The sequence below is a fragment of the Bubalus kerabau genome, chromosome 8 (assembly GCF_029407905.1).
Source record: "Bubalus kerabau isolate K-KA32 ecotype Philippines breed swamp buffalo chromosome 8, PCC_UOA_SB_1v2, whole genome shotgun sequence".
In the NCBI taxonomy this organism is placed as follows: Eukaryota; Metazoa; Chordata; class Mammalia; order Artiodactyla; family Bovidae; genus Bubalus; species Bubalus kerabau.
Genome location: NC_073631.1, coordinates 17,220,287 through 17,237,554, shown reverse-complemented (window position 1 = coordinate 17,237,554; position 17,268 = coordinate 17,220,287). Strand labels below are relative to the sequence as shown.

The 17,268-nt window shown below is 50.9% G+C and overlaps 1 protein-coding gene across 1 annotated transcript; it reads left to right on the top strand.

The window, feature by feature from the left end:
- Positions 1 to 3,898: 3,898 nt before the first annotated feature.
- Positions 3,899 to 8,220, top strand: DLX5 (distal-less homeobox 5). The gene is made up of 3 exons (XM_055589449.1): positions 3,899 to 4,441; positions 6,360 to 6,544; positions 7,505 to 8,220. The coding sequence occupies exons 1-3, from the start codon at positions 4,087 to 4,089 to the stop codon at positions 7,832 to 7,834; spliced, it is 870 nt and encodes a 289-aa protein (XP_055445424.1). The 5' UTR covers positions 3,899 to 4,086; the 3' UTR covers positions 7,835 to 8,220.
- The last annotated feature ends 9,048 nt before the right edge of the window (positions 8,221 to 17,268 follow it).

The following is a 17,268-nucleotide window of genomic DNA, read 5'->3' as shown; positions in this document are numbered from 1 at the left end:
TGGCTGCAGTCACCATCTGCTGTGATTTTGGAGACCAGAAAAATAAAGTCAGCCACTGTTTCCACTGTTTCCCCATCTATTTCCCATGAAGTGATGGGACCAGATGCCATGATTTTCGTTTTCTGAATGTTGAGCTTTAAGCCAACTTTTTCACTCTCCTCTTTCACTTTCATCAAGAGGCTTTTGAGTTCCTCTTCACTTTCTGCCATAAGGGTGGTGTCATCTGCATATCTGAGGTTATTGATATTTCTCCCGGCAATCCTGATTCCAGCTTGTGCTTCTTCTAGCCCAGCGTTTCTCATGATGTACTCTACATATAAGTTAAATAAGCAGGGTGACAATATACAGCCTTGACGTACTCCTTTTCCTATTTGGAACCAGTCTGTTGTTCCATGTCCAGTTCTAACTGTTGCTTCCTGACCTGCATATAGGTTTCTCAGGAGGCAGGTCAGGTGGTCTGGTATTCCCATCTCTTTCAGAATTTTTCACAGTTTCTTGTGATCCACACAGTCAAAGGCTTTGGCATAGTCAGTAAAGCAGAAATAGATATTTTTCTGGAATGGTACTCCCCCAAACTGCTGGGTTTCGTGCTGAAACCCAGGGAAAAAGTGGTCTGGTTGGGGGTGAGGGGAAGAGGAAGAGTTTGAATGTATAAGGAGTAACAGGAAAGGAACGAAGGGCCGAACGAACGGAGAGAAAAGATCTGCTGAAATAAATCGAAGGAAAGCCACGTGGTAGCCGATTGGAACCCCAGGAGAAACCAGCGTTGTCTGCAGGGACGCTGAGTCTGGGAAACGTTTGCCATTTGCACTCTGTTCCTCGCGGACACTGGGTGGCGCTCGTGGTAAAGACTTGCTCTTCTCTTAGGGTCCGATTCCCCTCCACCCCCTCCCGCCCTTTGCAAATTTCAGCTACTAGGAGATGAAATTACTCACATTCTTCCTAAGTGCCACCGCGGGGAGAGCATTTCTGGAGAAGTTGGAAGCCGCGGGGCTGTTTCTCCACTGCTGGGCCGGTCAGTGGGTTTAGAAAGAGGTGACAGCGTCCAGCCCGCTGGTCTCCAAACTCTGGGCCATTGTGTCAGAAGCACCATAGTACCAGCAAAAGTTGCTACCCCGTCAGCCAGGATACCCAAAGCCAGTGTGCCCCGAGGGAGGGTGGGTCTGAAGCGGCAACCAGGCTCGGGGCGGGGGGTACGGGGTGGGGGTGGTGGTGGCGGGACGGCGGACAGCGGTGGGCAGAGTCACAAAGACAATACGGGACATGAAATGGGACCATATCGTGGCCCCTTTTAACTTAGCGCTCCCTCTCCCTTCTGCTTTCTTTAAGGAAAAGAAGGGTATTGGGGAGTGGGGTCAACCTAGAAAAGAACAGAACAAAGCAAGCAAGTCGATGCTCTGGACTCTCAGAGACACAAGCCAGATTTGGAGGTCGGCAGAGGCCTTTGCAAAAGTGTCTTCCTGTCTGGCATGAAGGCCAACACTTTAGGAATTGAAACAAAGAATTAAATCCTTCCCTTCCGCCCCACTCGTTTTTGTCTTGTGTAAAAACTGTGGGAGAGAATGTCCTTTTTTTTTTTTTTTTTAATCTGAGGTGAAATTTTTAGCAAGGTTTAGGGTAACTTGATATTGTAACATTGTGTTGTCAATTGGATTTTGAACTTCTAAATTTTGCCCAAATTCTGCAGCTTCCAATCCATCCAAGCGGGAATCTGCCTTCTCAGCAAGGTCTAAGGACACTGCTAGGAACACTTGATTTAGCATAACCCTATTGCCCTTATTTCCCTCCACATAGTAACTTTTAAATCTGTAATAAATAAAAAGTACCAGGGCAGGGCTGCAGCGGTAGAGGGGAGGGGGTTGCTGTGGAAGGACGCCTGCTCCCCAAGTCACTCACCTTTGCCAGGAGGCGCTTTGAACCGTCCCTGGCATTGCTTTGGGGAAGCGACTCATGTAATTAAATGGCAGGATGTGTGTAAGGTGACTCAATGGGCACCGACAACTTCTCCGAAGCACAGGCCAGGACTGCAAGCCTGCTGCTGTTGCAAGTATTCCTCCAAAGCCCTGGGTCCTCCTCAGCCTAAAGCCAGGGGGTGGACAGCCAGGCTGACACCCACAGCATGGGGTGAGGATGGGTGGCCAGCCTTGCCTCTTCACAGGGCATCTGTCTCAGAGAAGTCCAGGGTGCAGGGCATTGTGGACCAGGTGACACACACCTTGCCTTCCTTGTCCCCCCACCACCAGCTGAAGTTGCCCCCAAAGAGCCCAGCGACCACAGCTTTGGTTTCACGATGCCCAGACGGCAGAGGCAGGGAGTTGGTGCACGCGTGGTTGCTCCTCAGCTTTGGAGTTTCAGAGCCAGGCTGGCACCCGGCTGGCACCTGGCTCGCACCCGGGCACCGAGTTCCACACCCGCCCCCACCACTCGGCTCTCCTGCCAGCATGTTTTGAGCCAAAATAGTTCCCCAGATAAACTAGGACTAGACACAATTAATGGAGGTGTTTTCTTCTTCAATTGGGGGTGGGGGGCAGGCAGGAAGCACTAATAAGAGGCCATCCACCCTGGAAGTGGTGTGAAGCTCCCATGCTCCCAGTCTCCCGACCCCTGAAGGAAGATGCTGGGAGGGCCCAAATCAGCATCCATCTCCTGTAGTGGCCTATTCGAGGGGAGCAGTAGTGGGGAGCGGTAAACTAACTAATATTAAATTTCTAATCTCCCAGCTAGATCACTGCTAGAGCAAGAATGACATGTTATGAAAAGCAAACTCTGCATCCCAAACACCAAGGGTCTGATTTCTTAGCCTCTTCTCTCTTTGCATATGAGCTAAGATGTTTTTGAGGCAGGAAATAAAGGAACTGAGGGTACAGGAACCCAGACCTGGGGAAGGAAAAGGCAGGCCCTTGGTTCTACCTCCATGGAGCCGGGAGAGGGAAATCCATGAGCTTCACCCAACTTCCCTAAAGAGCTTTTATCTCTACTTCCCAGTGTTCTAGGGGTTCCCATTAAGTCCCTGAGGACAGGTCATAAGTAGACCGTTCACTTTTGCAGGAGTCTTTGGCCACTGAACACAGAATTATAGATCCTCTATTTAAATAGCATCCAAATAGACTAGAATACTGAACAAAATGTGGGGCTGCCTGGACCTTTTGGGGACCAGCAATCTGCAAGTCATTAAGGTATTTGTGCTTAAGGCAGTGATTTTTAAAGTCACTGTGGGCACCAGGGATTGCAGGAACTCTTTCTGCCATTTATTGTGCATTCTCGAGTACCCTTATCTCACCCTCTCAGAAATAAAATTCATCTCCAGCAAAGGAAGTGCTTGCTCCAGATTTGTCTGTCTTTCCCCAAATCGCAAATTTTCAACACATGTAAGTTACAGCTTAGCTCCCAGTACCCCACTAAAAATATTGTTCTCATCAGTTTCTTTTTGCCTTTGTCCCACATCCCCACTCCCCCCACTTCACTCTTCAGTGTTCAATTCCACATTCGCCCCTGGTGCAGCTGAAGAAGCAAGGAGAGACAGTGGTCGACCTCATCCCAAAACATGTGCACTTTCTGAGGCTGTTCATTGGAACACATTGTCTCCAGACAGTACAGAGCTGGGTGCTGGGGCTTCTGCGTCGTCTCTAGAATTCACTGAAAACAGATTGCCGGAGACACCCCTCCTTCCCCCAACAAGCAACAACTCTGTCTCTCTCTCTCTCTCTCTGTCTTCCCCCCACCCCTTCATTTTTTTTCTCTCCCTTTTTTTTTTTTTTTAAGCAATGCTTTGTTGTGCTAAAACTAGTTGGACGAGTTAGGGTGTTGCTGCTGCTCCGGAGGCCCTGGCCAATGGAACCCGATCCACCCCGCTGTGCGTAAGCGCGCAATTAAGGATTTAACCAAGGCTGTGCTGCGCTTCAGCCAGCAGTCAGCCTGACGGAGACAGAGCCTCCGCGACTCCCAGCCTCCTCCTCGCCGCCGCCGCAGCCGCCGCCGCCGCCTCTCCTCCTCCTCCTCTTCCTCCTCCTCCCTCGCTCCTACAGCCATGTCAGCTTAGACCAGAGCAGCCCCACAGCCAATTCGGGCCGCCGCCGCCAGCGAGCGATGACAGGAGTGTTTGACAGAAGGGTCCCCAGCATCCGATCCGGCGACTTCCAAGCCCCGTTCCAGACGGCCGCAGCTATGCACCACCCGTCTCAGGAATCGCCAACTTTGCCCGAGTCGTCGGCTACCGATTCCGACTACTACAGCGCCCCGGGGGGAGCCCCGCACGGCTACTGCTCTCCTACCTCGGCTTCCTATGGCAAGGCGCTCAACCCTTACCAGTACCAGTACCACGGCGTGAACGGTTCCGCCGGCAGCTACCCCGCCAAAGCTTACGCCGACTACAGCTACGCCAGCCCCTACCACCAGTACGGCGGCGCCTACAACCGCGTTCCGAGCGCCACCAGCCAGCCAGGTACCGGGAGTGGGGGTGGGAGTCAGGATTCGGGGAGAGGGAGATGCGGTAGGACATGGGGGAGCCGCGCCATCCACTGCAATGGGGGAGCACTCGGCGGAAGGGAGTGGGGGCCGGGTTTACAAACGAGAGAGATTCCCGGGCCAGCATTTTAGAGATTCTTAGCAGAAGCAGCCTGCGGGGGGTGTTCGGACCAGCGTCTCTTCTCTTCGGTCCCTTCAGGCGACCGCTCAGTCGCTGGATTCTCAGTTTGCCCGGTCAGGAAGCCAGCTAAGCTGGAAAGGGAGTAGGAAGAAGGCTATTTGTTGGATTTGGGCGGGGGAGGGGGGGGCGGTAGGCGAGCTCGGTCGGTGGGAATCGGGATGCACGGCTGCCTCAAAGACTCCGTGGGGAACAGTATGGAAGCAGCTGCGAGCCAGCGTGGTGTGGGTGCCCGGAGCACACGGGGCAGGGTGGGGGCCCGCGAGCCCTAGCCCGCCAGAGGAAGAGCGCGCCGAGAGCCTTGCGGTTTATCCAAGGCATTTCCAAAAACAAAAAGCCATTTAAAGGTGGAGGAGGTTTGCTGAAGGGTCACGTTATTGGAGCAATATTTTTTTTTCTCCATTGGGTGCCTAAAATTTGTTTCTCCTTCCCATCTCCTTTTTCAAGGCGTCTCCTTTTTCATCTGCCTTGAAACTTAGTTGGAGAGTTTGAGGGTTAGTGAGTTTGGGCGGTAAGAGAGGTATGAGGTCTCCTTGGAGAGGTTTTGCTGGTCAGGTTTGATCTCTTCCCACCAGCACATTAATAATCCTGCTAATATTAGCATCCCCTGCTCTGGCAGAATGGAGACCACAGTCCTCATCCTCCACCCTTCCTCTCCCTGGAGCTCGGCGCGCGCGCGCGCGCACACACACACACACGCACACTGCAAGGAGAGGGTCTCCGCCCCTTTCAGAGATGGGCACTTTTGATAAGAAGGTACTTTTGTGAAAGGGGACTTGTGGCCCCAGGGCACGTTTGGAAAACACGCGTTCGGAAAGTGTCCGCTCCCCGCCCCCCACCCCCCAGTCTATACTACCAAGTCTGCTAAATTCGTCCTGATCTGCCGCCCCTTTCCTACGAAAACACCCCACCGCAGATTCTTTTTCAAATTGTAACTCTTGATAAACTTTAAAAGATTGCCGGGGTGGCTGGGTGAGTGGATGGGGGCGGGGGGAGGAGAAGTGGGGTGTCCTCGTTCCTTTCAGTGGCTCTGTGCTTCGTGCATACATGAAAGATTTTTTTTTTCCTTTTGGCCAAGAACTTATTAAGTCTATTTGTAAAAGAAACCAGACACATCTGTGCCCTCGCAGATCTGCAGGGAGATTATGGGGGCTGCATAATCGACCCTCTGTCTGCGGCGGCTCGGACCGCTTGCCTCTGAATGGAAGGAGCAGTTTGCTTGTGGGTCTTTGAACTTTGGAGACCTCGGTTAGCGTCTTCCCTGCCCATGCGTCTGGCCTCTGCGGCCGCCCGAACAGACACTGACATAAGGGGGACCACAGCCCGGGCTTCCTCGCTTGAATCCCCGGGAGAGACGGGTCCAGAACTCACCCCAGAGCCGTCGGTGAACACAAGGTGGGACTGAAAACGAATCCGGGTGAAGCAAGAACCGCTGCAAGGGCTAAATCCCGGACGCCGAGAAGGGAGTTCTGCTGTGCCAGACGCTCTGCAAAAACCCAGGAGAACCTGAATAAACAGAAGGAAATTAATCAGGCTACCTGGCCTTTTCCATGATGAGGGGCCGGGGGGTGGGGGTGTCCCGTTAAGTAAAGGTGGTGATATGGGGAAAAGAGAGTGAAGGCTGCGTGGTAAGAATTTCAAGGACTGTACTCGCAAGTTCTGCAAAAGGGCCATTGTCTGCCAACGAGTTCTAACCGGGTCTGTTTTGATTATTTAGAGAAAGAAGTGGCTGAGCCCGAGGTGAGGATGGTGAACGGCAAACCAAAGAAGGTTCGTAAACCCAGGACTATTTATTCCAGCTTTCAGCTGGCCGCGTTACAGAGAAGGTTTCAGAAGACTCAGTACCTCGCCCTGCCCGAACGCGCCGAGCTGGCCGCCTCGCTGGGACTGACGCAAACACAGGTAAATCCGGCCGCGGCCTGGGCCAGAGCCCCGGTGGGCTGCAAGCCTGGCTGGACCGCGCGGTTCGGTCCCGGCGGGCTGGAGCCGACTCATCAGGGCCCGCGAGAAACTCACAGACAGACACTGACCCCGCGCCCTCCCCTCTAGAAGTCAGGCCGGGTGCCGTCGCCGGGAGTGGTGGGGACGGCAGCGAGACGTCGTTCATCCCCAGAAGCAGCCCCCTGCCCTTCGACTCTACAGGGGCTGAGGGGCCACTTCCCTAGATTGGAAGCAAGGGGAGGGTTGTCTCGAGGACACCCTCGCAGCCTTAAGACACTGTCTAGTGCTCCGCACAATGCAGAGCAGCGGGGGTCTCAGGCCGCGCGCTGGCGGCCGGAAGCAGAGGGTCACGCCCTGCGCCTGCGGCCGGTCCGAGGTGGGGGGCGCTGTGGCTCGGGGAAGTCTGCCCTGCATGGTCCCCTTCACTCCCACCGCAACCCTACGGGGGCCTACGGAAAAATAAAGAATGTCCTCGAAGCCGAGCAGGAGTGAGAGTTAAAGGAGGCGGTCGAACAGCGGGGAGACCACTCCTTGGTCCCCCTCCCACCTCGCGCGGACGCGCCCCTGGCGCACTGCGCTCAGGCGGTTGTTTTGGAGACGTTCGTGGCGCCGTGTTGCGTGCTTCCCGCGCTGTGTTACACGTGCGCGCTCGCCGGCGCGGACACTCGCGCCCCCGCCCCCGGCCCCAACCAAAGACCGAAGCCTGGGGGTCCTGCCCCAGCGGCGGCCCCTCTGGGGCCCATGATCTAGGCTGTGCCCCCGGGTCCAGCCCCTTCACCATAGGCCGCCAGCTGCGGGGGGACGCCAGTGTCCGGCCTCCTGGGGGCCGAATTAAGCCTCAGGTCGCCGCCCTGGGGGAGGCGCGCGGGCAAGCACCTGAGCGTCCCGGTAACGTGTGCCTTTGTTCCCCCCCCCACCCAGGTGAAAATCTGGTTTCAGAACAAAAGATCCAAGATCAAGAAGATCATGAAAAACGGGGAGATGCCCCCGGAGCATAGCCCCAGCTCCAGCGACCCTATGGCGTGTAACTCGCCGCAGTCTCCAGCGGTGTGGGAGCCCCAGGGCTCGTCCCGCTCGCTCAGCCACCACCCTCATGCCCACCCTCCGACCTCCAACCAGTCCCCCGCGTCCAGCTACCTGGAGAACTCGGCTTCCTGGTATCCGAGCGCAGCCAGCTCAATCAATTCCCACCTGCCGCCGCCCGGCTCCTTACAGCACCCGCTGGCGCTGGCCTCCGGGACACTCTATTAGACCTGCCGCTTTCTCTTGCTCTCTTTTTTGGGACTACTGTGTTTTTGCTGTTTTAGAAAATCAACCTTTTTTAAAAAAGAAAAAAAAAAGGCATTCATATGGGAAAGTTTGGAAAAACAGAAACAAACAAAAAAAAATTCATGTGTAAAGCTTTTTTTTTTTTTTGCATGTAAGTTATTGCATTTCAAAGGACCCCGTCCCCCCTTTTTTTACAGACGAACATTTTTGCGCAACTGTGGACACTATCAATGGTGCCTTGAAATCTATGACCTCAACTTTTCAAAAGACTTTTTGCAATGTTATTTTAACCATGTAAATAAGTGTAGATAGAAGAATTAAGCTGTATATTCTGGATAAATAAAATTATTTCGACCATGAAAGCAAAATGTTTCTAAAAGATACTCCATTTGCCCCCCTTACAATGGGCTAGTGACATTTTGTGCAGGCTATTAAAGGAAGTCAAACTATAGAGATACAACAAGGCAAAAAGGAAAACAGAACATGGGGATGCATGCATACAGAACTGTAGATGTGCGTATGTTGGATGCTGTACTTTTTATGTCTATATACATATGTGGCCTGTTTAGAGTACTGCCATATAATATATATTTAGGTGATTTTTTGCCTAACCACAAAAACGTTTAGATAATTTTAAGTTTAACCCCAAATTGTTTCAGGTAGAAAGTAATGCTGAAATCTAAATACAGCCCTCCCTCTCTGTGTGTGAGTAAGAAAGAAGCAGAAATCCCTCAATAACCACTCTGAATTCTAAGCTCAAAGCAATTATGGTGGAGCCTACCCCACCCCCCCATCAGCCTCAGTGTATTGCCAGAGCAATTAGACAAATTACACTCCCTTCAAAGGGAGCTTCCAGAGATGAGAAAATGAAAAAAAGAAAACGAAAATTCCCCTCCTATTACTTTTTTTTTTTTAATCTGAAATCTTTGCAGTGTGGCAAATGGTAGTGCCTTGGACTCCCTAATGTATGATTATAAATTTATCTGAGTTCTTTCACAAGAGGAAAGAATCACAGGACTTGAAAATGATGATGTATCTAAATCAGTAGGCCAAGCAGGGCATGTGGCGGGGGCGGGGAGGCGGTGATGGGGTGGGGGGGCGGGCGGTGTTGGGGAGGAGGGAGCTTCTTTCGGCCAAGAAAGTGAATTGTGAGGTGGAGGAAAGGAAGGAAAGCATTGTGGTCCCATGTTGATTTCACTTCGTGTGAGATAATACTCCAAACATAAGTTTATTTCCTTCATCCTCTTTACCACTCTGGTTTTTTCAGGAAGGAGCTCTCCCTGCTTTGCTTTTACATAAAACAGTGGCAAAGCAGGTTCCAATCGGTGGGAAGTTGAACCTGTTTGCAGGGATTTCTCTTTTGGAAGTCTTCTCCGGGGCGGAGAGGATGGACTTGCAGCAACCCTGGCCTCTGTCCCGTCCTTCTCCCCGCACCTCTGCACATGGACGTCAGCAGTGTGACCACAGAGAGCTATGGCTCGGGTCTAGAGTTTCGCTCTCAGGCCAGAACTCTAGGTGTCTTTCTGACTGTCCCTTAGTCCGCCTGATTCTGTTTCCCTGGGACACTAAGGGAAATCATTTGTTGGAAATTACAAGATGCAGGAGTTATATTTTACAGCTAGGAAGTCAGCAGTAATAAATTTGACAAAAGAGTCTTCTTGGGGCTGGGGAGTGGAGATTAGAACGTAAAAAATTACATCCTGTCATCTGAGGATTTCTGAGAAGGTTTTTCCAGGGCTGGGAGACTAGACCTGAAAAGGCACGCTGTGTGCCCTGAGGGAAATTTACCTGTGTGTTCTTTCGCCTCTTTCTCTCTCTTTCCTCTGCTCGTCTCCTTCCTTCTCTTCCCCTTGCCTTTCTAACCTGCCAGTTTGGAAAGGCCTAGAGGGGGGTTCGAAGGTTTGCGTGTCTTGTAGGGACACCCTGCCTGGCTCCAAGGCGGCTCGTGGACCGTGGCCAGGGCTGTGGACCACCCCCCCCCCCTCGCCCACACCCAAAGCGGTTCCCTTTTCGAAGTTGCCTCCGCCTTTGATACCCTCCAGCTCGTCTTTCTCGGAAGAAGGTCCGGGTGGTGACGCGCCTGGGGGAAAGCCGTGCGGAGCCCACTTTGTTTCTTTGTTTTCTGCACTGGCAGAGAATAGGAGGATGAGGGGGAAAGGTAGAGGGCTCCGTTTCCTGCTTTTCATTCTTGGCTTTTAAGACTTTCCGGAGTTTCCATTACACCGAAAAGCCAGCGTTTTATATCTGGTGGATCCGGCTGGGAGAAATCCCGCGCCCGCGGTTGCCGAGTGCCAACTTCCCCCAGCGCGGGCGCCCCTCGCCGCCCCAATGTGCGTGCTCGGGAAGGTTGGAGGGGGCGGACCCGCTGGTGGCCTGAGGGGGGCAAGAATGTGCCTGGAGCACACTCTTTACTTTTTTACACGCGGAGAGGGCAGATGTTTTTCCAGGCGTCCCCATCATCTCCCCTTCTCCTTTCCTGGCTTTGAAAAGGGGATTCCTTCACTACCACACCCCCCTCGTCCGTCGTGGTCAAGCAGAGGCAAGGGCGAGTTCGGACTCTTCCCGGAAAGAAGAGGGAAGCTCTTCTTTCCTGACCACCCCGCCACCCCCAGCCCTGACACTGCTTGTCGTTAAGGACATCGGAGCCTCGTTGCGATGCGGGCGGGCGGAGCGCAGCGCGGACAGACTTGGTTTCAGGATTCCTTCCCTTGTGCTAACCTCACTTCTTCCACTCGCAATGGCCTCTTCTCTCGCGCGGTTTTTTTTTTTTTTTAAACTTGGTCTAGGAGTCGTGGACAAAAATATTCTGGCAAACCAGTCTGCAGCGGGTTTTCCCTGGCACCGCGGGGATTCTCCCTGGGGAATTTAACTCCCTGCAGTCCTGCGCCCAAGGATATAAAAATAACAGATCCTCAGCAAAGACTAAAAATATCCGTGTGATGTTCGCCTTCCTCCCACCCTCCCTCCTTCCCTCCATTGTTTATTCCTATATCTAATGTAAACGTGTACCACTCCCCGCCGGCATGGTCCCCGAATGCCCGACCCCTCTCTCCTGACCTCTGCCTGCCCCTTCCGATCTCCACTTGCCTAGCTGTCAGTCTACTGCTCCCGAGATGTCAAGCTCACCCCCAGATTTCATTCTCTTTCCCGTGGGCTTCTTCACCGCGCCCCTGTACTCTCAAGCCCCTGTCTCCATCCGCAGACCTCCTCACAAAGCCCAGGAGGCCGAGGGCATGCTGCTGGCACGCCCCTATGACTCTTCGGTGCCCTGTCCTCCTCCCAGGCCCTCCTGTAAAAGGTGAGATAAATTGGCCTTTGTTTGAGGCTCGTGTTGGGCTAGGCGGATTTCTGCCCCTTTCCCCCCCTTTTTCCTGGCGGCCACCTCCTTGTGGAACAGGGGGCGGCCGGGGGAGCTGAGAGAAGCCGCATTCCTGTGGGTGCCAGGCGGCTCCAGTGCTGAGCCACAGGGCCTGAGACACACACACACAGGAACCCGCAGACCTCGTTGCCCTTGATCTCGCTCGCTCGCTCTCGCTCCCGGTGGGGCACCCACCCGAGAACCCGTCCACCCACACTCGGATCCACCCAGGTCTCGGCCTCGGGCAGGAGCGTGTTGACCTGCACACCAACACATGCACACACCCCCTTCCGACGACACGCAGGCCAGGCCAGGCCAGGCTAGGCTCTCCCCGCCCATGCCAATCCTCTCTCTCCCGCCCCTTATCCCACAATCCCAGACGCGCCGGCTGGCCTCCTTTGGCTTCTTTGATCCCACCGGACGCCCCACGGCTCGCGGCGTCCTGGCCGCGCCGTCCTGGGAGTCGCCCACAGCGCGCCAAGGCCGGGTGGCGCTCGTCTCCTCGCAGCGCGCCCTGCAGCTTCCTCTGGCCTTGACACCATTCGGTCTCCGGAGCTCTCCAGCCCGAAGCGCGAGGGACGTCTCCTGGAACCCTGCCCCTTGCCCCTCTCCTGCCCCCTCCCCAGCGCTTCTTTTATTCGAAGAGAGGGACCTTTAGGGCTACCCAACCACCACCCCCTCCCCGCCCCATCCCGCAACCCCGGGATGGCGCGCCTCCCCCTGGCCACTGGGATCTCTCCAACCCGGAGCGCTCCAGCCCTCCCCTGAGGCACGCCCTGAGGGCAGACGCCCTCCGGCACCTCTGGGAAGCGCGCCACGCCGGCGGATCCGCCTGCGGTCACCCCTCTCCTCCGCCCAGAAGCACCCCCTCCCACAGCAGCTGGGCGGAGGCTTCAGCCTCCGGGGAGGTTGGGGAGGGGGCGCTGCGGCTTGCTCCCGCCCTCCGCGCTCTCCCAGGTTGCCTGCGAGTGTTGCACACTGTACGTGGTTTTTTCAGAGTCACAGCGAACTCTGGGCCTCGAAAACAGCCCCAATAGCGGTAGCACATGTGGGATTGGCTAAATATTTTTCTACGCAGTCCGGTCTCCCACCCCCGCCCCATCCGTTTTCTTTTGCATCTGACAAGCTTTAGGTTCCCCGGTGGTACAGGGCAGAAAGTACACGTAATGTCGACCGCGGAGGGGCGGGGGGAGACTTCCCTTTCAATCATCCAGGGTTGTCGGCTGTAATGTAATAACCTGTTTTATAGGTCGAGCTCTAACCGTAAAGATAGGAACCGAGGGAATTTACATGAGTCTCTCTTTAAAAGAGAAGAGAGTCCTGATTTTGCAGCAATTAAGTGTCTTTGCTCTTTCGGTCGCTGGGACTTCGTATTTAGTTCTGCTTTACGGGGACCCGAAGGAGTCTCTGCCAAAAGCGCACGTATTATTGAGTCTGTTCCACATCCTAAACCAAGATTTATATAAAATGGTGAAATACCACACATTACGACCTTTCGCCACAGGAAGGGGAAAAAAGTGGCTTCATAACATCATTCTACACACACACACACACACACACACACACCCTCTAAGTTTCAGTAAGGAGTCTCTGTCAAACCTCCACCAGGCACAGTCTAGAGTGTATATGTATGTGTGTGTGTGTGTGTGTATGTATGTGTGTGTATATATATATATATATATGAAGTAGGTGAAGGTGAAAGGCGGTAAACAGTCCAAGCTATGATTTATTTTAAAGGTTGTTTTGTTTTGTTTTGTTTTGTTTCTTGCAAAGGCGAGAAGACAGAAATCTGCCCCTGGAAGCTCGTTGTTATTCAAGGACTATTTCTGCCATTTGCCATTTGCAAGGTGGGAGAAGAGGGCGGGGCAAGAGGCAGGATATGGACTCAACTTTCATCTGTAAGCAGGGGTCACTAAACAGGGGACATTTCATTATTGCCCTTAAATTCACAGGAGCTAAGGAAGCCTGCTTGCCACCCCGCAGGGTGGCCCTGGCTGGGTAGCTCCAGGGTTTGCTAGGTGGTGGGAGGAGAATCATCACACATTGTCCTAGAGGCTGGAAAAGATGCCCAGGAAATTTTCAGTTCTCATGGTGGGAAAAATGAGCTACTGGGAGTGTACCAGATTTAGGTCTCCCTGACCAGGACATCCCCACCAGGAACCAGAAATTTCAGCCTGGGCAGGGTTTACCTTCCAGAAGGCAGCAGCTGGAACCCAGAGTCTGCTTTCACTATGGAACCAGCACAGTGCTCCAGTGTCTCTCCAGACTCTCTTGCTATAATTCTCTAACTCCCTGTCTCCTCTGTCCCTCTAGTTTAAGGAGACTGACCTTGCTCTTTAACAAGCATATCTGGGGGCAGGGCCAGTTCTTTATCAAAAACAACAGACTTTCTGGAATACGAAAAGAAATACTTCAGTGACTGGTAGCAAAAGAAGCAGCTGGACTGGTTGACATGAGAAGGGGTGGGTTAATTAATAAAAGTTAATGATAGGATTAAAGCCAATAGCCAGCCAAGGTGAGTAGAGAAGAGGGCTTCCCATCCGGCTTTATTTAATTAGCAGCAATTAATACATTTTCTGCTAATATCCTTTAGGACTCTCAATGACTTGTTCTCAGTGAAAGAGAATGGAGATGAAGCTCAGGAACACTTACAAACACCCAGGGCATTTTGCTCTGATGACAGGAAAGATTGAAAATTCATTTAAGAAAATGTTCATAAACAAGTGACAGGCACTTTCTGAGGCTGCCTTGGTGGAAACAATGATGAAACTGACAAATGTTCTTTGCTTGGGAGAGGGGCACTTTTTTTTTAAAGGATGATAATGCTTTAGGAGAGAGAAGGGATGGGGGGGAAGACAGGTTTAAAAAAAAAGAAAGAAAAAAATTATTTCAGACACCAGGCAGCAGCAGATGTAGAAGCCCTTGCAAACACATCAGCCCTCCACATATTGAAGATTTGGACACGTAATGCTTCAGACTACTGATTTGCTATTTTCTTAATTCCCGCTCTTCTTTTTCCATATGAATCAAACAGTCTTTTGTCCTTCAGGGTTTGATTTGATCGCTACTGTTCACATTTCACTTTTGTATTTTCCTCTTCCTATACCATTACTCATTGAGTGCCCTGTGAAATTACAATCGTACATTTTCAACTCAGCAACCCATTTGCAGTACAAAAATAGGGTCTAAATAATGGCTGAATTAGCCCTACTGGACAGTTTCAGATGTAACACTCTGTAATAATTATATTGCAGGCTGGATTAGGATGCTATTATCATAATCTGGACGTTTACAATTATCTGTAATTTGCAAAGATGCGCCAGGTCTTGATTACAGCAGTTTTTTTTTTTTTTTGTATCACGCTAACCATCACTAAACAGTGACAGTAATAACAGCTAATTTTGCTGGCAATATAAGAGGTGCTGGGGTGTGCAAACAATTTCACACCTGGATGTGCTCACTCAACCAAGAATATAGAGAAAGAGCTTCTGCCCTGAGACTCAGAAAAATATTCTCCTCTGCTTCTGTTCAGTATAGATTTCTAGACCCTGATCATTGCTTAAGAGAGATTCACTGGGGGTAAGTTTTTATTTCTTGCATACTACAAGACACAGCTCATATTTCTATTCTCACACAAAGCTGTATGTATTGCTGTTGTAATTTGTTATGGACTGCAACTTTGCTCTAGAGATGGTTTTCATTTCTGACTTTTTATTCTACTTTAACAGTAAAAGGGTTGTGGTTCTGGTGAGTTACAATGATTTGGGTGAGAATGGGATCCTTAAGAAGTCGATCTGTCTTTTTTGCTTTCTGTGCTGTTGATATTTGGTGCAGCTTGTGACATACACGAGGTTTCTGTAAGGTATGAAGGGAAGTCTGCTGGAGATTCCAGGCTGAAATATACTTTGAAACATTGTTACTCAAAACTAGTCCTAGACAAATCCATGGAGGTCTTACACGTGGTGATGGTTTTAAGATTGGGGGCGTTGAGTCTGCAAACGGAGCTCGCTAGGGACAAATGCCCCTTTAGCATCACAGTATGCGGACATTAGCAACGGGCAGGTGTAGTCTGAATCTTTCCGACTTTATAGTCCCTTTGACGCCTTCCTATATTGGGGAGAAAGTTTCCGGAATAACTGGCCTCCAAAACCACTTTAGGGCTGCTTTACAGTGTCTTTGCCTCAAGCTGGGGGCGGGGGAGGGGGGAAGGCGTGGGATGCTGACCGTAGAGCTGTGGCCTGAGAGGCCCCAATGCCGAGACCTTGGGATTGGAAGCCCGATTGGCTGAGATGCAGAGTCGAGCTGTGGAGCCAGGGAACCCGTTTGATTTAGGGACATGCCAAGGAAGACTCTTGCAGAAGCGGTGCAGTTCTATCTATAGATGACGCTGTTTCCTGACCCTGTAGAGGCTGGAAGCAGCTAGAGAGTTTACGGGTGGGAGCCTGAGAAATTTTTGTTTCTCTCACCTCAGCACAGAAACAGAAAGGCCTTTCTCCGGAGGAACGCTTGTGCTAAATATGTCAAAAAAATAAATGAGATGCTTATTGGCACCGAGAAGAAATTTTTCCCCTTCACTCTCACTCTTCGCCACTATTGTTCCTTTTTTTTAACTTGAAAAATATTGTCAGAACGAGGCTCTAGAACTCGAACTCTGGGAAGTTCCAACGTGGGGAGGCGTAGTAGGCGCTGAGACTTCACCCACGCCCCTCCTACCAATCCCTCTCCGGGGGATCAGTTTACTATGGGGGTCAATACCTTCTAAAGAGCTAAAATTATTAACCCTTGCTGTTCAGAGGACCCAGAGGAAGCCCATTTCCAATGCCAGTTCATGGGAGGACCCCTTGATAGAACGTCCTGTTTAATTAAACTTGTATTAAGAGATAGAAAGATCCACACTGGAGCATCATGGTAACATCTCCAATGTGTTGATGCATTTTCTGGGTTTCAGAATTACATGCACTCTCAGTGGTTTGGCATGTGTCTGGTGATTTTTTTAAGAAAAATCAGTGTTGGTTTCGATGTATGGTAGCTTTCTCTCTAACGTAATTTGAATAATTCAGCAAAGCCCCACTACCAGCTGTACTTCTGCAGCCTCTTCCATTCTTTTCAGCATTATAATTTTGGTTAATTTTCAATTTTAGGTCCTACGTCTCTGCAATTTGTGTATGAATAACAGAATAATTTCCCTCTTTTGTTTCGCCTTTCCTGTTCCTGAATCTAAATAAAGATGGCTTTTTAGTATTAAAAGTGGAAGAAAATTACAGGTAATTATCTTTGACGGTAAAAACGCTGTAATCAGCGGGCTACATGAAAAATTACTCTAATTATGGCTGCATTTAAGAGAATGGAAAAAAACCTTCTTGTGGATAAAAACCTTAAATTGTCCCCAATGTCTGCTTCAAATTGGATGGCACTGCAGCTGGAGGCTTTGTTCAGAATTGATCCTGGGGAGCTACGAACCCAAAGTTTCACAGTAGGAAGGGGGAAAAAAGAAAAGAAAACATTTTTCCTAATGTAACAATACGAATGCTAGAAAATGACAAGACTGATCGGTTTTAAACCATTCTGAAGACTGACTGAGCGTGGAAGTTGCTCAACAAAAAAAGGAACGGGTATATTGGTAAGTAGTCTTTGCTTTGTGTCTAATTATAGTGACTGTCCTTTTGCACGACTGTATGTCGCTGTCATTATATGGAGCACTCTGAGTATCTCTATTGACTTCTGATAAATGGCTCAGTGGTTTCAAGGTTCATAATTTGAAGGATGCCCAGGTCTGTAGCCATTAATTCTCGCAGTATGGGGCTTCCTGCTTGCATGACGAAAGGACTTTTCATTTTCATTATTTCTGTGCTTTCTACAAGATCAGAAAGAAGGATGTATTTCATCCAGGATTGTGTGTTTTCCTATCTAGTTAGCTTGCAAAGGGTTGTAAACGTGAAATAGTCATAATTGTGCATTTAGTTTCTGTTTTTTCCCCTCTGATTCTTTCCTTTTTTTTTGTTTGTTTAAAAAAAAAAAAAAGCTGCTTCCAAACAAAGACAAATACAGCTGTATTATT